This window comes from Neopelma chrysocephalum, unplaced genomic scaffold (assembly GCF_003984885.1).
Source record: "Neopelma chrysocephalum unplaced genomic scaffold, ASM398488v2 Primary Assembly neopelma1_77, whole genome shotgun sequence".
NCBI classification, from domain to species: Eukaryota; Metazoa; Chordata; class Aves; order Passeriformes; family Pipridae; genus Neopelma; species Neopelma chrysocephalum.
The window spans coordinates 538,527-561,683 of record NW_020897738.1 but is presented as its reverse complement, the minus strand read 5'-3'; the positions used below and the strand labels follow the sequence as shown (position 1 = coordinate 561,683).

Genomic DNA, 23,157 nt, shown 5'->3' with positions numbered 1-23,157 from the left:
CGGGCCCGGCTCGGGTGGGCGCGGCGGGCGCTGCGTGAGGCCGCGCCGGGCCGCGCCTCGGGGCCGCCGTGCTGGAGCTGCGGCACCGCGCTCGCCGGCACCGATGGGCCGCCGCGCTTCTGCCCCGCCTGCCAGGCCCTGCAGCCGCCGCCGCCGCGGCCCGACCTCTTCCGCCTGCTGGACTGGTGAGTGCGGGCGGGGCGGCCGCGGGCCCGGCCGGCCGCGGGGCTCACCCGCCTTGTGTCCCGCAGTGACCGCTCCTTCCGCATCGACGCGCGGCAGCTGCAGCGGCGGTTCCGGAGCCTGCAGCGCGCCGTCCACCCCGACCGCTTCGGCCAGAGGCCGCCGGTGAGCGCCGGGCCGGGCGGGGGTCCCGGGCGGGGGTCCGGGCCGGGCGGGGCCCGCGGGGCTCGGTGATCGCCGGGGGAACCCGCCCTTCGCCTTCGGTCCCAGCGCCGAGCCCCTGCCTCTCTCCCGCTCGGGGAGTGCGGGGACTCGCCTGTGTTTGTCTCCCGGTGCTTAGAAGAGACTCTGTCGTGGATTTGCGGTGGAGGAGGATGATGAGGGGCCGCTGCGGCTCGTCAGGTCTTAGCTGAGTGCAGCGACAGTGTTCCCAGGTCCACAGAGCCCTCTCAGTGTCACACACGGACTGGTGTAGGGACGCTGGTTTTCCGCATGTAACAAAGTGTATTCTGCCACTTGTTATTAACTTCAAATTATTTGTCATCCACTTGCAGAAAGAGCAGTACTACTCTGAGCAACACTCTTCCCTGATCAACAAGGCCTACCAGACCCTGCTGAACCCTCTGAGCCGGGGCCTCTATCTAGTAAGGTCTCCGTTAGGTGTTCTCAGTGTCCCTATAACTAACCAGAGGGGCTGGGGGTGCTGTGAGGGACCAGACCTTCCACTCCATCCTTAACGTGCTGATTGACATTCCTCTGAAGGAAAGTATGACCAGGGACTGAAGGGAGACCAAAAACAAGTTTGTCCAAAAATTAATCAGCTTATCATCACATTTGCTGCTCACATTACACTAATTTTTTTCCCACATCACATGTTGTGTTTGGCCATGGCTGCTCATATGGAATTTCAGTCTGGCAGCCTTTGTCATATTTTCTGACTTGCTGATTTTTATGGTCAGCCTGTGTATGGAGTTAATTTTCAGACTGATTCTGTTTATGCACCTTTCGTGGAATACACTATAGGTTTATCGGATACGAATCTGTGTGCGCCCCTCTAAAAAACTTTATAATTCCCATTGAATTAGATGTAATAGTGCTTATTTTCAAATTCCCATTTCCTCTGCCAGCTGGAGCTGAGTGGAGTGGAGCCAGCACAAGAGACAGACTGTGATGCAGACTCGGCATTCCTCATGGAAATCATGGAAATTAATGAGAAATTAGCAGAGTCCAAAAATGATGATATCATTGAAGAAATTGAAACTTTAATTAAAGGTAGGTTATTATTTGAGGGATTTGTACAAAACTTATTTATATCTTCTGTAACACAAGAGTCTTTTTGAAAGCTCCTGTCTGTTTTGGTGTGTTTCTTGTAGTGTCTCCAACCTGTGTTACTCTACAATTGATTCACTGTAGGTGCTTCTGCCCTGGTCCCCTTCCCCAATATTGTCTTTACCTATTTATGCACCTAAACATCACATCTGGCTTGAGAACATCTGTATAACAGAACCTATTCTGATGGCTAAATAAGTATATATAGACTATAAAAAGGAATTTACTCATCTTTGGCAGATCAGGGCAAGTCAACTGTTCCAAAGAAAGAATCTCTCAAAATGAAGTTGAATAAAATGCTTGTCTGACAATATTAAATAATGTAATTTACACAGACATTGTATTTCTTTCACCTTCTTCAACTTACCAACCATTATATAAAGTGGTTATTGTCCTTACACAAGCAACTTTCTTTTTATATTGTCAGTGATACCAGAATATTTGCTTTACTGATATATTTAATCCTTTACAATAACAAAGTGTAGTGTGCCAAAAGCAATTAGAATAATTAGAATAAAAACTGAGTAGAGCAGGAGAAAATTAACTGTAGCAGGGTAAACTGATAGACCAAAAATAAGTTAGATTGCTGGGAAGTTAGTGACCATTGATGTGCATTGGAATTCTTGTAAAGTAGTCTGTAAACCTGTTTAATTTGAAATTATAATCAAAACATTGACAGCAGTATTATAAAAAACTCTCTTAGCTCCCAAAGACTGAGACTAGTAATGAAGTTTCCCACTGCAGGCAGTTGGAATGCAGTGGTATAAAATATACTAAGTATGTAACAAAAAGTGAATTAAATAATTTGTTTTGCAGTTAAACAAGAAGAACTGACCAGAGAGCTGACTGCAGCTTTCGAAAGAGGTACCTGTTTTTATGAAGTATTTAGCTGCCATCAAATGCTTAAAACCCCACATTCTCTCACTGGCAAATATTTCCTGAACTATAGAACAGAAATACTACATCAACAAGGGTTCTTTGTGTGGTATTTAGAATAAGAACTTCTAAACTGATCTTTCTGCTGATTCAGGAATTCAGGACCTCACATTAAAAACAAAATCCAGTACAAAAGTTCCATTTAATTAATTTTGCATCAAAATAATCACTTTGAGTGGGAATGCAGATGGTAAGAAATTGTGTGTTACCCAGAATACTGTGAAGAACACGCTCTTAATCAAACTTAGACCTGTTCTGAGATTTTACACTGGAATTTGGGTGATGTTGTTCTGCAGCCTTGGAGCTGCAGCAGAGCAGTGGGTGCTGTTCTGTGCAGTGACAAGGCGGGAAGGAAAGAAAGTCCTGATGCCTGTTCAGCCTAAGGTTTTGGGGGTTTCCTGTGCAAAACCCAACATAACTTTATTCCACAACCAATGAACTGTTCTAAATCTGGGAAGAAGAAAACTTTGTATTTCTTTGCCAGGTCTCAGAACGCTGCAGCTGTGAGGGGTGGGGTGTTGTAACTGTAAATATCAAACACAAAGTGGTGCTGGCTGGGCCTGCCTGTGAGGAGTTACAGCTTGTTATAATCTGTTAGTCTGTGCTATGAGGACTGTGTTGCATCTGTCCTTGTCAGTAGGTAATAAACTATCTTTCCCCTCCAATTGTTTAATTGAGGAGAAATTGTTTCAATATCGGGTTTGGAATTGGCACTGTCCAGACTCTTTTGCATTTTTCAGTTATGTCAGTTGGCCTAAATTGCACACATTTAAAATAAAAATGTTTGTCTTGCCCAGTGCTGCCAGTACTGCAGCCACTTTACAGAAGTCATTAAAGGGTATTCATTCACATTTCTTTTCCAAATTTACTGTCATTGAAATCTTGAGAGTCGTTTTGAAAATGCAAATCCAGCTCTCCCTCTGTAAAATGTTTATTTCATTTCAGATGATCTTCAAGAAGCTAAGAAGCTTCTAGGAAAAATGAAATATTTTGCAAACTTAGAGGATAAACTAAAGACCAAGAAGATCCCTTCCTGATGCTGCCTCCTTTGGGATTAATAGTTAATGTTATTTTCAATTAAACAGTTATCAAAATCAGACAAATGGTGTTTCCTGTGTTTCCATTAAAAGCTTTAATTCAGAGAGGAGGAAAATAAATGTAAAATGCAATGCTTGCTGCAGCACTTCAGTAACAGATGGCATTTGAAAATGCTTACAATCAGGAAAAGTTTTACTGGGTAAGGCAGGCCACTGTCCTGGCAGCTACAGGTATGGAAACAAGAGTCAGAAAGGCACACAAACATCGTATATAAGTGAGACTTTTACTTACTGAAATATGGAGAATGTATTTTAAGTTGAGAAAGAGTCCTGGACAAAATTCTAGAGATAAGCAGAAAGCTCATTCAGTATGTCCTGCAGGCTCTCTGTAGTCTCCTTGTGTGTGTTCTCTCACACCATCTTGAAAATTCTTATAAGGTGACAAGTATTTAGTTCCTGTCATCTGTGCTTTCCACTACTGAATGCTTTTGGTATGTTGATCTGTCTGACAAGAACTGACCTTTAAAACTAGAAGAGGTTTTACCCTGTTGCATAGTTTAAAATGTTAAGATGCTAGGTTAGGGGAAAAAATAAACCCAAATTCAAACCCCAGAAACTGTTTTATTAGGATACAAGTCTTTATTACAAATAGCAGTAATTCAGAGAGGTGCTATACCGTTGTTGTACAGTTACAGTAGTAGGACAGGGTAAAGAAAGAGTGAAAAATGGCAACTAAATACCCCTATTTCTACATAAACTGGGATATTTCAAATACCAGTTTTCAGCAGGTCAGTTCTTGTTTGGGTTTTAACAAGAACTCAGCGTTTTACTCAGTGAAGCATTTGGATGTGCCTGATGACCTGAAATGAAGATGGGGCTTTGAAATGCAAGAAGAGCCACTGAATTATCCGCAGACTGAACATCCTCCCTGGCATTTCTGCAGGTTACATCAGATTACAGTCTTCTATGGATAATATATAATATGTTGTTAATAGTATTTCAGCAATACATGTTTTAACAGCATTTCAGCAATATTAACTTGCCTTTAGTTACACTTCCTCTAAATACATGGGAGAATATAATAAGGCATTTGATCATGTATTACACTCCTAATTTAGTTTGTAATTCTCACTGAAGTTCTGTTACAGCCATAAAATTATGAAGGACTTTTTAAAAATTCATCTTGAAGTTGTCTTCTTTCATAAAGCTCTGTTTCCTTTTTTCTGGTATTTCTTCCAAAATTAAGCTTGTGAAATTCCTTTTTGATTTCCAGAAAAGATTTGTTTTTTGTCTCAGGAATTACAAGGAAGATGAAAGCAGCAACAGAGGAGCACTCCAGTAAGAACACCAGAAAACAATACTGCTTCAGTCCATTCTGAAAATGAATTGATTGCAACATATTTCAAGTGTAACAGTAGGTTTGAGAGACAAGCAGCTTTTTATTTCCATTCACACCTAACAGTGCTGCTCAGATATTTTTAATAAAGTCATGCAATCTATCCTTTACAAGTAACTTTTTAAAATTTTATTTTTTTTAGATAAAAGACTATCAAGTGCTGTGCAATAGACTGGGTAGTCTTTTATTTGAAAAAAAATAAGATAAACCATTTGAACACTAAACAATTCACAGTCTAGGGAAAACTCAATGTTTGCCTTTTAGCTGTCACATATTTTAAGATTATATGATTTACCTTCTTCTGGAATATTAACATTTTTCAGTGCTATACATTAAAAAAACGTAGCTGTCTTATTGAGAAACAGAGCTCAACCACAAAGAAAGAACAGGCAGATCCAAATACCCTGCTGCATGATGTTCCTGCAGGTTTCACTCTCAAGAGCAAGTGCTAAAAGATACAAAACTGGACATGAAACCCTGTATTGCCTTTCCTCATAATCTGATCACAAAACCCTCTGTCAGTTTAGTGAGCTCTCAGAGGTGGCCACCAGAGGTACTACCTTGATTTTACTCTGCCATAAAAGCACAAGGCACTGTTAAGAAATGTGTTACCTGAATCTCAATATCTCATTTTTTTCTTTTTTTGATACCTTTTCCATTTTTTTAATCTGAACATGAGAATTACCCCCCATGCATTCCTTTTAATTTTCATTTATCATGTTTTATTGTTTCTGTGAGATCTAAAAAATATTTTAAGACTGAATGAATCCAGTCAAACTCATTTGAGGGGCAGTGTGCAACCTGTTCAAGTGTCACTGAATAATATATACAAGTGTATATAATACAATATAAGCAATGGGATGGAACCTGGGAGCAGATGAAGTGGATGATGCAACCATTAGAAAATTGTGCTGTGCATACTTACCACTATAAAGGGAAAGAGCATTCCAATTGTGAAGAAACTAATCCAGCTAAGAGTCCCTCCAATCATGTAAGCAGCAGGACGTGAGGACTGTACAAATAACTCAGCTATCAGGGTGTTGGTTATGCCACCTGGGAACGGGTCAGAAACAGAACAGAGTATTGTGCTAAATGTCCACCTGTGGTATTTCTAATGCCAGAAAAAAATGAGTTGCTTTTGAACATGCCACTAGCTGATCTATTATGATTCCTAACAGTGCACTTCTGAGGCTACTGCCCTTGCAGGAAGGAGCCGCTAAAACAGCCTCATTTCAGCAGCGCTGCTCAGGGAGCAGGGCCCCATCTGAGGGGTCACAGCCTGTTTCTTGCTCTGTCTATAACTCCTTTGTTCTGAGGGCCAGAAATAAGCCCTCCCTCACACATAGCTGCCCCAGAAGGGTACATGGTAAGCCTCGGTTTTGGGCTACAGGATGGGCTCACTTGGGTTCCTTAGGCAGAGCACCAGCAGCTGCACTGCAAAGACGTCCTGAGCACAGCAGCACTGCCAACACCCCTTTTCCCTCCCAAATCTTCCACCACTTGGACACACATTCCTGTGCAGTACCTGGTCCCAGCCCAAAGCTCAAGATGAAGGCAAATATACACATCATGCTCACGTAAGGCACCCAGGAGTATAGGTCCTGGGACAGAAAAGAATAAGAAGGTTTAGTTCAGATTTTGATAAGCCAGTTTTAAAGTTCAGCTTAACGGTTACATTTCCTTTTGTACGCTACTGAAAGTAAGACAGCAGTCACTCATGACTGTTTACAGCTAATTCATTTAACAGTACTGCTTTGGAGAATTTAAATAATGTTCATTCAATAATTTTTACTAAATTGTATCACGGAATGACATAATCATAGAATGGTTTGGGTTGGAAGGGACCTTAAAGATGATCTAGTTCCCACCCCCCTGCCATGGGCAGGGACACCTTCCACTCTCCCAGGTTGCTCCAAGCCCTGTCCAACCTGGCCTGTAACACTTCCAGGGATGGGGCAGGCACAGCTTCTCTGGGCAACCTGTGCCAGGGCCTCACCCCCCTCACAGGGCAGAATTTCTTCCTGATACCCAACCTAACCTACTCTCTTACAGTTTAAACCCATTCCCCCTTATCCTGTCACTTCACTCACTACAACCACATCATGTAATAGGAATGAGTCCTTTGCACCTGGTAAGTCAGAGACAAGGTTAGAACAGTGCACCAGAAGGTCATGAGGAGATAACCCCCAATGATGAGGTATCTTCTTCCCACGTAGTCTATCAGTAAACCCTGTGGACAAGACATAATCTTCTGTTAATATACTGATCTCATTTTTACCAATGTTCTTCAAGAAGCATCATTACTCTTTGTGCTGGGAGGTAGAACAAATTGCTCCTTACACAGGAGAGGGCTGTGAGGCATTCACAAGCTCCAGTGCCGAGTGTCACATATGGGATTTTCTCAGCTGAGATCCCAGCTGCTTCAAAAATGTAAGTTGCATAGAAATAAATCTACAACAGAAAAAAAAACCAACAATGAGGCTTTCCTGGTAGTTAAAACATTGACTGGAAACAAAGTCTAGTTCATACTAAGCACACAGCTCAATGTATTTTATATTGTGAGTTACTAATCCCACATGAGCACCAAAAGGAATCTGTTAAATTCATGTCTATGTAAGTATATTGCTATCAGAGAAGCAAGTAAAATTATTCAACTTATAATGCTTCATATTCCTAAACCAGATACAATGAGATAAGCTGATCCACGTTTATTTACTTTTTCAGAAGAATGTAAACACAACTATCGAGTCATTCTTTAAAGAAATTTGCATACCACAAACACAGAAATGAGAAGAAAAAATTCAAAAAAAAGAGAAACACTGAAATAATGCACAGATATTCTTTCCCACTTATCCCATTTCTCTGAGCTTCTCTAAGCAGATCCTTTGTGTTAACAAATGGTTGAAAAACAGATGGGAACTAAATCATTATTTAAGCTGTTAATTCATATGAAATCTTACAGCATTTATCCCACTGAGCTGTTGGCCCATGGTCATCACAATCACGGTGATGAGCTGCCATCTCACACCACGATCGGTGAATAACTGCCAGGGCTTCTTGGGTTTCTCCCCGTCTAAGGCAGAAGATTCCCGCTGGATGTCTTCCATCTCCCTTCGATACTCTGAAGAGCCATGAAATCGCTTCAAAGCTAAAAATAGAAAAAAATAACTTCCTTTATGTTTACCTATTAACCACAACTCCTGGAAAATCATCTCTTTCCACAATGACCAGGCTTTTGCTAGGATAGGAAAACTTTGTTTTGTGACTTGTTTTTTTTTCCTTGCTGGTTTTTCAACGTTTTTTGCTGTGGTGGATTTGGAGGATTCTGTGGCATTCCTTTACTTTTTTTTAAGAGAAATATCTGACCTTGAAATAGTCACCAAGCAAAATATTTTATATCTCATCCCCAGACGTCCAAACAGTCTTTCCATTAAAGGACACTCTTACCAGTTTGAAGTGTTTTGCTTATATTCTAGGCAGAAATAAAATAAATATCTTGTGATATTTAGTTTCTTCTTGCAGTATAAAGAGAACTGTGTAATTTCAGGATAAAAAAAATCACAACTAATCTGAATTTCTATCTTTCAAATTCTTGTAGTGTTTGGGCTTTGTTTGCTCCTTTCTGCAGGACTCAAAGCTATGAAAGTACAGTTGTTTCTTGAATAGGGTTTGAATAAAAGAAGAGCAATCATAGATCTCTCAAAGGTAAAGGGAAAAGTTTAAGCTGTCATAGTTCTCCCACATGAGATAAAAAGGGAAAATAAAGGTATTTAAGAGGTAACTGTTCAGAAAATGGAGGATTTAGGAGTTTTCTGCTCAAATAACCAATGAATCACCCTTTTTCAGTAAAAAGCTCTCCAATTTTTCAGCTACTTATGCCATCTCCTTTTTAGATTCTTTCCAACTATTTCTTACAGGAAAAGTACAGCACTACCACTGAAGGGAAGAAAATATCTGATGTAATTCATACTTAATCTGTGATGTGACCTGAGACATGAGCAATCCAGTGAGAGGTTCAGTAATTCACAGATGTTACTTCGTCCAAGAGAAAAAGTATGAAACCTTTAGAAATTTCATTAAAGAGTAACAAAACATGAAGTTATATTTGAAACAGGATAATAAAGTTTTGTTCACAATCCATTACAGGCTCTGGAGTTCCATAATCCCTTTTTCCACACAAGCTCACTGGAGGAAAAACATGGGCCAAAAAGCACTAGGTGATATAACTGTGCTGTGCAGATGAAGATAAAAGGAGAATCTGGAACCCAATACACTCATTGTAACCTTCTGAAGATACAAAAAGTATAGATGCTGTATATTACCTTTGGCACAGCTCAGCTCATCACCTCTGTCAATAAGAAGGTATCTGGGACTTTCAGGAAACCACGGCAGGAATAAAAGTTGGGCAAATGCTGGAAAACAGCTGCTGGATAGCAACAGAGGCCAATGCTTTTCTTCACCCAATAATTCCCTGTGTGAAAAAGAAGGTGTAGATAAAGAAGGTAAAGAAATATAATAATCAGCTACTGGTTACTATTAATGCAGTCTCTGCTCTTGGAACTTAAGATCCAGCTGGATGAAGGCCCAGCAACCTCCTCTGATCTCAGCAGGGACCAAACCAGCAGTAGTGCTACAGCACAGAAATGATAAGTGTTTTGCTCCCAGGTCCTGTCTTGTGAATATTCACTGTCTCCAGCAAGAAACTGGCGGAAAACATGAACTCAGGACAAGTGTACCTGTTTTATTGATGCTGTTCTGGCTGACTTATCTAAACTGAGACTACTTCCCTAGGGAGACAGTGCTGATGGCTGGCAGTTGTAGGAATAAGGTGACCAAAGCAGGGTTTTCTTCCTCCAGGGAGACCTTCTCTGTGAATTCTAATGCTACAATGGCACAAGGAATGTTCTGCAAGGAGCTGCAGGAAACTGGAATTCTTTACATGGGAGTAACACAAGACAAGGGGAAAAAAAAAGTATTTCTAACCTCAAACCAATTATTTGTCCTGTCAGAATCCCCCCAGTCAGAAAGATGGAAGTCCCCATGGCCAAGCCACCTCTTAGATGTTTTGGGGCAATCTCCCCAATATACAAAGGCTGCACACAGAACCCAATACCTGCAAGTAAATGGAAGAATATTTTCCTATCAACAGAAATTGCTTTGCAAAGAGTTACTAAACCAAAACATGAAGGAAATCAGACTTAGGTAATTTCCTATTAATTTAGCTGCCTTCAGATTCCAAATTAGACTACAGAACATTTTTGTCATAAGCACATATCATAAAACCTAAAGAATCAGCAGTAACAATAATTTATCAGTCACCATAGTTTACTGAGAGTAGGAATAGGGAATCATTCACCTGAATTTATGCCAATCAAAAACCTTCCAGCAATCAGTAACTCAAACAATCCTGTAGGATAACTGAGCCCCATTAAAATGGAAGCTAGTATTGCTATAATATTATTCATCAAAAGAGCTCCTTTCCTAAAGAGGAGGAAAAAACAAAAAACAACAACAATAATGAAACAAACAAAAAACACACCACCACAACCAAACCATTTGAAACAAACAAACAAAAACAAAACAACAACACAAAAAAAAAACACAAACAAAAAAAACCAACCAGACATTAAGGAAATCTGCAAAAATATGTTTCTTAAAAAGTTTTCCTTTCTGGTAATATGGGAAAAAATGAGCTTTATACTGAAGAAACGTACTATTTCCTGGAAACCCAAACATCTGATAAAAATGCTTGTGTTTTTTAAAGTGTCTAAACATAATAATAATGCATAGATATGACAGAATGTCTGACAAGATAGGAGCAGGGTTTGTTCATTTACACACGAAGTGCAACAGATCAGGCAGCATGTGCTTACTGGCACAAAGGCTGCAAATGGGGGGGGCACACCCATGTTTGCAAACATGTTCTCCTACTCAGATTTCAGTAAATGTAATGGGAAGACTAAACTGGAAGGTTATATAATTCAGGCCTCATCCTTTAAAGTCACATTGCAATAAACTGTAAAACTCTGCTAGAAAACTGTTTTGAAGTGAAAAACACGTATAGGTACTCAAGGTACTCTTTTCTCCCACTCTTTTTCCGTTTATTTTCTTTCTGTTCCAGTAAGAAGGTAGGAAAAGCAAACATGCTGCTATATGGCTGCTGCTGCACTGACCTGCCCAGGCGAATTGCCATGCTGCCTCCCATCAGGGCTCCACACAGGCCTCCAAGGGAAAAGATAGAAGCAATGACAGACCAAAGAAAAGTCAGCAAATCTGGATTTAGTTCCTTGTGATAACGACTAGTCCAGGTTTCGTTTAAGAACTTGTGTATATGCTGCAGTAGAAAAGAACGATGAATGTGTAGCATTATGTGCAGCCCTACAGCACAGCACTACAAATAACTTGCACCCCAATCCTGAAAACCAACTCTGGGAGCTAACAAAAGGTATCATCTTATTTGTATTATATTAAAAACATCGATGTCTAGCAGAGTCTTCCTTGACCGCAACACTGTTTCCTGCTCCTCACACACATCAAAGGCCGCTGAGCAGCTCTGCTTTGTGCCCTGGCTCAGGTTGGCTGTGCTGCACCACAGGAGAAACCCCACCCAGCCACCCACTGCCATGAAGAGAGCCCTGAGGTCCTTCTGCATGAGGGAGGGGACGGTGGATGATCAGTCCTACTGATTTTAGGAACATCTCAGAGCACAGAGGCCTTACAACCTAAAATATTGTACAGTCAGGAGACTCATTCTGACACTTGATCTAAATCTTCCTGCCTTTGTGTAATCCAACAAGTCATAATAAGATCCCTTTTGCAACTCTAATAATGCTCCACTTTTCTTAAGAGTATTCATGTGTCAGAACTTTTAAACTGTTATTCTAAATGCTTGGTCTCCTAAAATCTCTTTTTAGAAACTCCTGAACTGACATGTATCTGTAATAGGAGACTCCTGTTCTTTGCCAGCAAATGAAGACTTTACAGAAGGACAAAGTTCCTGGACTGTCCCTCTGTTTCCAGCATATTACATGTTCTTTCACAAACAGCTTCTTTTAAGCTTTGTAAAAAGCATACAGTGTTATAGCAAATTCAGTCTTCACAGTTTCATAAGCAAATCAATCAGCTGATGGTAGAAAATTATATCCATCGCTTTCACAAGACCATTTGCTCAGATCCTCTTGAGTCATCTACAAAATAGGCAAAATCCTTGAGGCCCTGGCAAAGAATCACAAGTAACAAGTAGATGAAAATACCTACAAGTTACTCAGCCACTACAGATGCAACTTTTTGACTCCCTAAGAAGATCTTTTCAGTAAGCTGCCTTACTATGGACAACTATCCTTTTTCCCTGCTATCCAGTGACAGGAGGTGTGGGAATGGTTCCAAACTGCGTCAGGGGAGGCTTAAACTTGATATGAGGAGAAACAGTGGTGACATCCTACAGAAACACTGGAACAGTCTTCCTAGAGAAGTGGTCAATGCCCCAAGAGCATTTAGACAATGCCCTTAGTAACACGCTTTAACTTTTGGTCAGCCCTGAAGTGGTCAGGCAGTTGGACTAGGCTGTCATTGTAGGTCCCTTCCAACTGAAAATGTTCTGTTCTATTCTATTCTTAATGTTCTGGGCTATTTTAGTCAAAGGTGTAACTGAAAAAGATATTTATTCAGTTAATCCTTCTAAAACATACTTAGCAGAGGTATTTATGTGGCCTATTTGGCACCTTTATCTGACACAGAATACCTCTGACAGGGCATACACACAAAGAAATTCCCATGAAACCCTTTGGGAAATCAACAAGCATCCTTCACATGAGAGGAAGCCTGCATTGGTTCCCACTGCCATCGCAGCAGAAGCACATTTGGCCTCTTGGCTGAGTTAGAGAGGAAACAGCCCTGTGAACAAGAGATGAGCTTTTACCTGTGTGGGTGCATTGATAATGGAGACATTATACCCATACTGAAAGGTCCCTCCAATTCCAACAGCACAAACAGCCAGGAACAATGTCCAGCTGGGGAGCTAGAGAACAAAAGAAAGTGTAATGGGTATGAAAAGAGAGAGGTCCTTGAACACACACACATGTAATATCTAGGAGAAAATCATGGTGAAATACATCATGTTTTTACTTTGGAACAGTGAAGATATTTGTTTAGAAAATTGCATGAACTCCCAAATACCTGCAGCAGGAGAAGCATTTCACACTGACTTCAGCCTTGATCATTAACAGCCTTTAGAGTTGCCAAAATTACAAGTCTCCAGATTAAATTTAGGCAACATAACCACTGTAGGTTTTATTGGAAACTGAGGAAATGCTTTTTGCATGAGCCACACATCTCATGGTTTTTGTTTTTAATGAAAGAATGCAAGGACTGTTTATGTTTGGTGTTAGAGGCACAGTGATTCAGTATAAGAATTAACCAAATCCCCATTTCTTTGACGCACATTTCGACCAAGATGTGAGAAATAACAATATTTTATTTCCCACTGCAAGTCCCTAAAATGATTACTCTATGTCTGCAAGTTGGCAGTTGCTAAGCCTTAGTATCTTAAATCACAACATACTGCTCACTGATAATAGTATTCAATCTGAAGTATATTGGCATGTATTTTTTAATTTTTCAATATTGATTACCTAGTTACATTCCTAAATCAGTATTTATAAACTAAAATTAATCGAGTCACAGATTCATCGGTTTTAAGGTCAATACAAATTACTACTATGATACATTTACATCTCAAAAGTCTAATTGGTCATAAAACATTATACTTTGGATGAGGCCTCTGGGTCAGAGATCTCCAGAGGTTTGTACAGCGTTTGGTTATCTCATATGGTGCTTTCTGACTCTACTTTTTACTGAATACGATCATACTAAAAATAACATCCAGTTTGAATGTCTAGCAACCCTTTCATTTAAAATTAGGTCCTAATTTCATTTCAAAGTATCTTATTGTCTAATTTCAGCTGGACACGATGACGTCTCCTACACTAAAGGCACTTCAGTGATCAAATTTCCCCTTCCTTCATTTTTATAAATTTGAACTCCCTGAATTTCTCATTGTAAGGTATGTAGACTAATTCTTCATCATTCTCATTCTTGGTCCAGTTCCCAGAAATGCTGAGTTATTCCAGATACTATAGTGTATTCTGAAAGAGCTGTGTCTTTCCTAAAGATAATTCACCAAAACTTCCTTGCTTCAGGACTAAAACTCAGAAGTTAAAATTGATCTTAATAAAGTAAAATGCAATTAACATTTCCTTACAGTTTCCAAGAGTAAAAAGTGTTTCTCGAAATTGCAAGCAAAGCAATGAATCAAGAGTAATAAATAAGGGCTGCAGCGAGTATGGTAGAAAAACAAAACTAGAGGAGGTAAATACTGGCACTGCACACTCAGACCTTTCCGTTAACCAAGTAATGTAAACGCATTTTGTGTGTCTCATGGGTACAACCTGGAATCTAGAAAAGACAGAAAATAAACAAAGAACCCAAAATCATTAATATGCATCACACAAGTTTTGTTATGACAGATCTTTTGTTCTTCCTGCCCAAAATCAGCCAGCTGATTACACTGACATGTTGTCTCACATTGGAGTTTGGGCCCTGATTTCTTGGAGAGAGCACAGACAACAGCCTCATCTGTTCTGTAGGCTACTGAACTCCTGATAGTTTACAGGCACTTTCACCTCATCTCAGAAACACAACACAAACAAAATTCAATTTACATTCAATGTAAAACACGAGAATCAGAAAACGTGCTTTTATAACTTCCATCGTATAACACAGCTGGGTGTCCAAGGAAAGCACAGAACTTTATCAGCCTAATCCCTAATGTTCTTCTATTTAAAAGCTAACATGAAACATCAGCGCATTTCACATTTGTGCATCACTGCTAAAACTACAGACTCCCTGCAGGATCCACATTCTGAGGCCAGGACAGTTCGCTTACCTTGTTGGGCGAGCTAGACCCTCTGAGCAGCGGCTGGTGCTCCATTCTGAGCATGGGCTGAATTGGATTTCCTTTGCAAAATTTAGTAAGACTACATTACAGGAATAAAAGGTGCCAGAGAAATTAGGTTACTATTATATTAGGACATAGCTGGGTTTTGATGGTTTGTTTGTTTGGGAGGTTTTTGGTTGTTTTTTTTGTTTGGTTTGTTATTATTTTTGTTTTGTTGTATAGTTTTGGGGGGGTTTTTTGCTATCGGGAGTCTCCTCCACGGTTCAGAACTTTTCTATGACAGAAACGTCCAACTTTGCTAAAGCCTCACAGCAGCCAGGGAGAGCTTTCCCACCTCTAACACCGCAGCACACGCACTGTCCCCCTCCAGCTCCGCGCAGAACCCGCAGCCTCCCGCCACCAGAGACAAGAACGAGCGGTTACCGTGTGCCTCGGGGCCATCCTTCGCTCTCGCCGCCTGCCCGCCAGCGCCTGAGCTCCTCAGCTGACCGGGATTTGGCTGCGGGGCCGCGCCCGCCCCGCCGCGGGGATTAGGCCGGGCCGAGGACAAGAGCGGGGCTGTCTCGGTGCTCCCCGGGGGAGGGGTTCTGTCCTCACCCTCGTGGCGGGGGACCCACGTCCCCCACAATCGCGACAGGGCCCCCACGGCCACAGCGCGGACCCCACGGCCCGCATGGCCACGGCCGGGACTGCGCCCCCCGCACTGCAGCTCCCACAGCGCCCGCAGCCTCCGCAGCGCCCAGGACTACGACTCCCACAGCGCCTGGGACTACAACTCCCACAGCGCCCGGGACTACGACTCCCACAGTGCTCGCGGATCCTTCTCTGATTGCGGCGAAAGGCCTGGAAAGGACGAGGGCTCTGGTGGCGGCTCCAGCTGCGGGCCCGGCCCGGGCCGGGTGAGCGCTGCGGGCGGGGGCGGTTCGGCGCGGGAGCGCCTCGGGCCGGTCCGGAGGGTCCCGCGGCGCGGACCGTGGCGTTGATTTGCGTTTTCTCCCCCGCAGCAGGAAATGGCAGCGCTCGGCAGATCCTTCCAGGGCATCCCGGCCGGCCCGGCCGTGGAGCTCCCCCCGGCTCCGGCCGCTGCCCCGGACCGCCACGGGCCGCAGCCCGGAGCCGGCGGCCACGGCCGTCTCCAGCCACCCGGGATGGTCATGCCAGGGATCGGAAACGACGGCGCCGACGGATCCTCCGGCCTCTGTCTGCAGAGCGGCTTCGACCTGGCCTCCCTGGCCGCGCTCGGGAGCCACAACGAGGGGCTGACGGCGGCCCCGGTGGGATCCTTCACCAGGAGCCGCAGCCAGTGAGTGCCAAACCCTTTCCCTCAGGGCCGAGGGCCGGCGGTGTCAAACTGCGGTGCTTTGCGAGGCGGGCGGGAATTCGTTTTCTTCTGGCAGTGTTTCACTGGTAGGAGGTTAGAATTGTATTGCGCTCGTCTTACGGCCCTGAAGCCGGCTAGTGCGGGATGGAGGAGCCTTCTAAAAGGCAAGAAAGGTGATCGACTGTACCAGCATCTTCACATGCTTTTAAACTCATGTGGTTTTTTATTTATTTATTTTTAAACTTGTTCTTTCTCATATGTGAGCACAAACCCCTTAAAATATTCTATAAAATGTTGTGGTTTTGTCACATTTGAATATGTCCCTGTGATACATCGTACTAACAGACTCAAGTTGGATCATGTGTTGCTTCTTGAAGCAGTTGAATTTTAGCAAAAATTGATCTTGCCCCTCGTGGAAAAAAATAACGTAAAGGAGGAGAAATTAGCATGGAATTCTGCTCCAAGAACTGAGCAATTATAGCTGCCTTTGACTTCCTTTGGAACAAAGTGGTCATTTATTGTCCAAAGCTTCCATTCCCTTTATGGCTGGTAATGTACTGCAACTGTTACTCTTAGTTGCAAGTGAAATTTTAAAAGAGACAAAAATATTGTTTGACAATGTCAGTGTCACTGGAAGATATGATTAGAAGCTAAATAACTATTTGTTTTTCTTTTGCAGTGTCTCTGTGCGCTATGGAAAGAAGCATAAGCTAGAAGAAGAGGCAGAAGGGTAAATTAATTTGTCTTTTATAGCCTGAAAAATCTTAATTTGCTTTTTGTTTTCTAAAACATCTGAGCACATCTCATCTACAATGCAAACAGGAAGGGAACTTCTATCATAGTTTCCATTTGGAACTCTTCTCCTGAACTGCACATGAACCTGAATCCATTTACGCTACCTAATCAGTTGTGTAGCACTGATTTTCTTGCATGGGTGCTCATGGTTCACTGAGAGCAACATGGTTTATTTTCTTTGTTGAGGTTGTGCTGCTGTAGTGTGTCAAAGCTGTTGAAATGCACATGACTTTCTGTAGGATTTCTTCTTTGACAGTTGTAAACTTACTTTGTTTCCTAGTTGTCCTGTGCGGAAGAAGAGGCTGACAGGAGCCAAAAATTGCCCTTTGAATCCCAACACTGAAGAATGGATTCTCTGTGCAGGTCAGCAGGCAGCTGGGGAGGTGGCAAGTCAGTGTGGTGGCAGCGGTCCTGAAACTGCCATGTTAGAAATTCCCTGTGAAGAAATGGATCAGACAATGGGGGAACAGCAATGCGAGGTTGCTCGCAGGAAACTTCAGGAAATTGAGGACAGGTAAATGCAGGGATTGAGTAGACTGGCTTTGCTGAGCTTTCCCTTTTCTGGTGGGAATTCAGGGGTAAATCTAGCACTTAGCAGTGTGATAACACTGCTGTGAGTCTGAGGTGAACCTTCTGTTCAACTGATTTCTTTTTAAGCTACATATGGTCCTATGAGTCTTGGGGCTGATACTGTGATTTGAAATCGAGGGTGCTAGAGCAGAATATGCTGACTGAATAACCCCTGATCACAGTCATTATGCAGCATCAATATATTATAATGGGGTGTAATGCTCTTCTGTGAGTATCCAGAGCTCAAATTTTAACCAGTTATCTGGTCAGACTTGAGCTCAGCTTTTTTTCAACCAACTGCAGCTTGTTCTGTGATTAATACTTAAGGTAGATCTGAATTTGTCAGTGTAGAGAGTAGCATGAACCAGAGAGGTCTTTCTGCACACATGCAGTAAGGCTGAGGTTCATCTTGCTGATGGTGTGATGTGGGGTGGTGGGGTGACTATAGAGAGACTACTGCGGTCATTTAATAAATGTACTGTGTGTTCTGGCCCTCAAAAGATTTTTGGGAATGGTATATGTGTGTATCAGTTGATTGCAGCTGAACTAGTATTCTGGAATATCCAAAATGACCACTGCTAATGACTAGAAAAGCCAAAAGTTACAGAAATTTTAAAAGAAGATTTTTCTTTTTTAGATTATTACTCCATAGATGCTGTGTGAGGGGAAACAAGGTACTGTTAGAATGGGTTTTTTTCATGGGTAAATCAGAGAAGTGATGTATGTCTTTATTATCTGCCCATGTCTGCTTTGGACATCTCAGAGGATTGTTCCCCATCCTTCCCAGCTCCTCTGCTAAATTTGCTATAAAAGGTTTACCAGAACCAAAGAAAATGCCTCCATTTTTTTCTGAATGCTTCAACGTTTTGTACTGATTTAATCTCAGAAACTGGCACAATGCTGTGAAAAGTAAAGCTCTGTATTCAGTACCTCTGCAATAGTTCTTAAAGTTCAGACATGGGGAATTGAGCAGGTGAAGCTACTGCATAGCTGAGACTCACTCATGTAATGTGACCGAATCGTACAGTTTCCCCTGAAGGGAATTTATTTATTTATTTTCTCTCAGTGTATGTTTGCACTGACACTGCTGAGGTAACACAGGGATAACAAAGCCAGCTCAGGTACCAGAAGTGGCATAGCTGCTCAAGTGGCTTCTGTGGTAACAGTTATTCTCAGGGTATTTTGGCCCAAGAGAGACTCACGTTAACACAGCCCCGCTGCTTCTGGTACCCAGCCTAGGTCAGAGATGTGCCCAGTGCACGTAGATGTGACTGTAGTCTGCAGTGGATGTGCCTGATAACAGTATGCTCAATAGTGTTTATCTCCCTCTTCCCCCTCCGTTCCTAGGATAATTGATGAAGATGAGGAAGTTCATGCTGATGGAAATGTTAGCAATCTGCCCACTCTTATCCTGTCAGATACCCTTAAAAAAGGGATGAAGAGGGATTTTGGTGAAGTCCTGACAAAGAAAATAATAGAGTCTATGTAAGTTCTGGAGGAAATAATGGTGCTATGTAGCTAACACATGCAAATGAAAAGAGAGACCCCGTCTCATATTTGTGGAGATGTCCTTAATTTACTGCATGATGCAGCCAACATTGTATAACAGACCATTCATCTGTCAAAAGTAGGAAAAACTGTCCTAATGTAAAAGAGAAATAAGTGTGACTGTAGTGGTCACCAAGTGTCTGTTTTGTACTCCTCATTTCTACAGAGAGAAACTTGTTGATTAAACCATTATAAGCTTTAGTTTTATGTATATGAATTTTCAAAATGAGAAAATCCTGAAGTGTGACCAACAGTGGTCATCAAGTTTTGTGCTAAAGAAAAGAGAGAAAATACAGGGTTAGAACTAGAAGTAACAGAACTCGTTAAGGAAGAGGAAACTTAATGGGAGGGGGAAAAAGGCATATGGCTTCTGGAATATAGTTCCAGGCTAGCTCAAAGGATGAAGATACTCTCTGGTCTTCTGCATTTAATAGCTGTGCTTGGAGAATTTTAATTTAACTGAAACTCCATCCCCTTCTAGGAGCCGTCCTTCTATGGAGCTGGTGCTTTGGAAACCTCTTCCTGAAACTCTGACAGATAAACTGAAGTCTGTTTCTGTTAAGAACTTCAAGCAGCAGAGTACAGAAGGGTGTCAAGCTAAGCAGCCAACACCAAGAGCTGCTTTTGACCCACAGACTGAAACGTTCCCTGAATCACAACAGACTGCTATGTCTCCAGATCCGTATGCTAGTTTGGGAATATCTGGGTGTGCAGAAGAAGAAATGGAGTTGTAGATGCCAGATTTTAGATTGGAAGTGGTGAGCTTCTGATGCTTTTTGTTGGTGTTTTTTTATTCTTTCTGGTTTGATGTGTGAATCTGAAGTTATATTATTTGTTTTTTGTTTTCTTATTAACAATCATAAGGACATGGTTTGGCCAGGAAACACCCCAAGATTTCTGTACTCCAGTCTGTTAAATATTGTTATTTTTACTGAAAAGGTAATCTAGAGGCCTTTGGAACAAGGAAGTAGCTTTCCATCTTGCTTAATGGTGAAATATCCTCTTAATTGACCTTGGTAAAGTATAAAATCTAAATATTGAATGTAACTGTGGCTTAAGCCATGTCTTTCACTTACTGAGCCATTAAGATTTTGGTGCACATACTATGCTTGGCCAGTTGGTTAAATTTGAATTACAAAAGCGTATGTAAAGGAAGAAATACTTTTGAATCTAGTCACAGATAAAAAAGCAATCCCTATGGTAATACAGCTTTTCACACTATTTCATCTGTGGCTGGTTTGGACTTGATGTAAACGCAAATGTAGAAATTATACATCCTGCGGGGTGGTAGGGATGGAATGTTACAGCAAAAGTCTTTGTAGAAAGTAAAGCCAGCTTCTAACTTGCAGGACACCTGCTAACTTCAGTCATCTTTGGTTCATTGGCTTCTAAATTGTGTTTCTGGGGTTTTATGTCCCCCTCCCCAAATGATGCAAAGTCAGGAGAAAAGTGGTTCTGAGCCAAGAGATTCACATTTTACATTGTGCTGAGATTCTTTGTATGCATCAAGTCGGAAAGCCCATTGAAGACACTGTTAACTTATAATTAAATAAATGGCATCCTTTAATTTGGATAAACATGGTAAGTAAATCAGATGACAGGGAGCTGCTTTCTGGCATAAAGAGGGTCAAATGCTGATTATTGTCTGTAGCCAAGTCCCAGCCCTTGAGACTGCTGGCATTAGTGGTGAAGTGAAGAAGATGCTTGTCTTTTTCCCAAGAGAATCTAGACTTAAAATTTAAGCCAGAACATGTGCCATTTAACATAGTGTCACATTGTTTATACAGACGTATGCCAAAAGAATTTTGTACCCTGCTTAGGGTGCCAAGGAAAGGAATCCACAATGAGCCATTGTACCTTTTCCCAGTGCACAGCAGTTCCATTTTGCTTGAAACCTTTAAACAAGGCAGAGAATCTTACCTTCTGTTCCCGAGTCCTTGAGCTTTCTCAGAGATACCTGAATTTGGGCTTCACATAAGAAATTCCTTTCCAAGTAATAGGTTCAGTTCAGAGTCCTACAGCCAGTCTAGTTTTGACATCTTGCTAACATAAAGGCACAAGTATACAGTAATGCAACTGCTCACATAAGAAAAGCTACTCTTCCATTGCACAGCTAGTTGATAATCTTTGTGATTATATTCTTTACTGTTAACACATAGCTGATAGTTTAAAATCAAGCTTCTCTTTTTGCATAAATCCTTTGTTTCCTTTTGGTTGTTCAAAAGATAACCCTATTTGTTAAGTCCTGTTTCTTTCAGCTTTTGTTGAAGGTTGGTTGAAATTTTCTGTCTCGATAAAACCTTTCAGAGCTTCACTAAAAACATTTCAACATTTGAATAGTATTACTCTGGAAACCAGTACCATTCTGAAGGTTTATTATGTAGGCTGCACACGTTCTCCAATCTTGCTATGTCTAATTTCATTTCAGGGTCTGCTATAAATCTCTTGCATGAATTGTGTACAATTCCCCATGTATTATTAAGCTGTGCTTAAAATCTACAGCCTTTGATGTGCTCCACTGCTTGAGTATAAAGTAAAGCAATGCAGTTTGGAGAAGGCTGTAGTCACTGCAGGTAGAAAATGTGATGCCTCCAACTAATTAACTGGTTTTCAGTTTGCAGGATTATAGTGAAAGTTCAAGGTTGGAAGTATTTTAGCTGAAAGCTCTGAATCCTAAATAAACTGAGAAGAAAGGATAAAAATTTGATGCAACCATCTCAGCAACACTGAAATTGCACAGAGGAGTAAAAAAAACTGTAAGAAGCCTAAATACATCAAATCTAGATGCAGTTGTTTTCCTCTTAAAAGCGACAAATCGCATATCAGATTTGCAGAATAAGAAAGTTTTGTAGATGCCTTTTAAGCATACTTTTTTCTTGTTAGGTTTATACCAAAGGTTGACTTTCAGAGGTGTCTTTCCTTCTAAGTGTTTGATGCCAATAGGGCTTCACTGACCCATTATTCTGCCATCTGAAACAAGAATATAGTGGTGAACTATTGACAAAGACCATGAGAGGGGGAAAAAACTCCAAGAATTTTGCTTTGGTAGAGAACATTTACTTTCATTTTTTAACAATTCACTTCTGCCCTTGCTATGGGAGACAGTGGGGTTGAATTGCTTAAATTGATGGGGGAGGAGAAGAGTGAGCTACAGTGGGAACCGAGTGTCGGGAGGACCGAGCGAGATCCTTGCCATAGTGATCACTTGGAGAGGGCATGGGAGATCAAGCTCTGGGCATTTTCAGACTTCTGTATTTGTGAGTTTTGTTGTTGTTGGCTTCCTTAAAAGACTTTTATTAATGCTGTTCACAAGCGGGATGGCAAATGTGATGCAGTATTAGAAAAAAACTTATTTTGAAATATGGAAGATCCGATTCTGGTCTGTCTTCTCTTGGGACCAAATCACCCTTTGTATGTCAGTTTTCAATAAATTTTCTAAAATATTTTTTAGATGACTGTGTTTCATTCCCAATAAAAGTGAAAACCTTGGGAGCCTCTGACAAAGCAAAAGGGGGGTATCAAGGGACAGAATTTATTTTGGCATGGGCTTGGAACTGGGCTTGTAATTATTCTAGGGCCTGTGTCTTGTATCAGTCAGCTAGAGCAGATGTGTGGCTTCTGTCATGGATCATTTATTTAATCAAATGCAGATGTAACCCATGTGAACCACTGGGTCTGGATCCTTGCTTGTGAGGCAAGTAGGAGTCCAGAAGTCCGAGCAATCCGAAAGCAGTCACCCAAAGGAAGCTGCAATGTGAGAGCTCCTGCTCCCTGCATGTGTTACCCTTCCCTTGCTACCCCAGCTTTGCCTGGGTTCAGTTTAATTTGGCATCTCTCAACTACAGGAAGATCTCAGATTAAAGATCCTTGGCTGAGAGTTTAAATTCTCACACTTTAATCTGTTAAAGTTCCATGTACTACATAAATACATATATTAAAAAAAACCTTCATCCTGCCTTGGTAGCACTTAAGTGGACTTGATTCCAGTAAAAAATAAATACTAGTGCTCATAGAAATTCTGAATGCTTTTAGGCTTCTAGATGCCCAATAAGAACTAGTTATGTGTTTTCAGTGGAAGAGATCTCAA

General features: G+C 41.5%; 4 protein-coding genes across 8 annotated transcripts in view; 2 read left to right on the top strand and 2 right to left on the bottom strand.

Moving 5' to 3' along the window:
• CHEK2 (checkpoint kinase 2) overlaps window positions 1–335 on the bottom strand; it is a 13,708-nt gene extending 13,373 nt beyond the window's left edge. Inside the window, exon 1 of the mRNA XM_027689735.1 lies at window positions 234–335. The gene's annotated coding sequence lies outside the window, so the exon portion shown is untranslated. The remainder of the gene's footprint in view (window positions 1–233) is intronic.
• Window positions 1–3,551, top strand: HSCB (HscB mitochondrial iron-sulfur cluster cochaperone; the record flags this gene model as incomplete). The annotated part of the gene is made up of 6 exons (XM_027689711.1): window positions 1–185; window positions 252–348; window positions 738–827; window positions 1,311–1,455; window positions 2,329–2,376; window positions 3,394–3,551. Coding segments are annotated over 6 exons (657 nt in total), but the record flags the coding sequence as incomplete, so codon positions are not given.
• Window positions 3,552–4,086: 535 nt separating this feature from the next.
• LOC113970621 (solute carrier family 2, facilitated glucose transporter member 11-like) lies at window positions 4,087–15,385 on the bottom strand. Of its 4 annotated transcripts, XM_027689739.1 has the most exons (13): window positions 15,260–15,373; window positions 14,825–14,915; window positions 12,800–12,898; window positions 11,055–11,215; window positions 10,238–10,362; window positions 9,865–9,994; window positions 9,204–9,352; window positions 7,842–8,029; window positions 7,222–7,332; window positions 7,010–7,111; window positions 6,407–6,482; window positions 5,807–5,934; window positions 4,642–4,860 (listed from the first exon to the last, which is right to left on the bottom strand). In XM_027689739.1, exons 2-13 carry the CDS (start codon window positions 14,876–14,878, stop codon window positions 4,642–4,644), a joined length of 1,542 nt encoding a protein of 513 aa, XP_027545540.1. In that variant the 5' UTR covers window positions 14,879–14,915; window positions 15,260–15,373. The 4 variants fall into 4 exon arrangements, with proteins under 4 accessions (XP_027545541.1, XP_027545539.1, XP_027545542.1 ...); XM_027689740.1 differs by lacking the exon at window positions 14,825–14,915 and having other exon boundaries at window positions 4,087–4,860; window positions 15,260–15,385; XM_027689738.1 differs by lacking the exon at window positions 15,260–15,373 and having other exon boundaries at window positions 4,087–4,860; window positions 14,825–15,221.
• A 38-nt stretch (window positions 15,386–15,423) lies between these two features.
• On the top strand, window positions 15,424–22,520 carry CCDC117 (coiled-coil domain containing 117). Of its 2 annotated transcripts, XM_027689743.1 has the most exons (6): window positions 15,424–15,735; window positions 15,841–16,139; window positions 16,837–16,887; window positions 17,233–17,466; window positions 18,870–19,007; window positions 19,552–22,520. In XM_027689743.1, the coding sequence occupies exons 2-6, from the start codon at window positions 15,847–15,849 to the stop codon at window positions 19,802–19,804; spliced, it is 969 nt and encodes a 322-aa protein (XP_027545544.1). In that variant the 5' UTR covers window positions 15,424–15,735; window positions 15,841–15,846; the 3' UTR covers window positions 19,805–22,520. The 2 variants fall into 2 exon arrangements, with proteins under 2 accessions (XP_027545544.1, XP_027545543.1); XM_027689742.1 differs by lacking the exon at window positions 18,870–19,007.
• The last annotated feature ends 637 nt before the right edge of the window (window positions 22,521–23,157 follow it).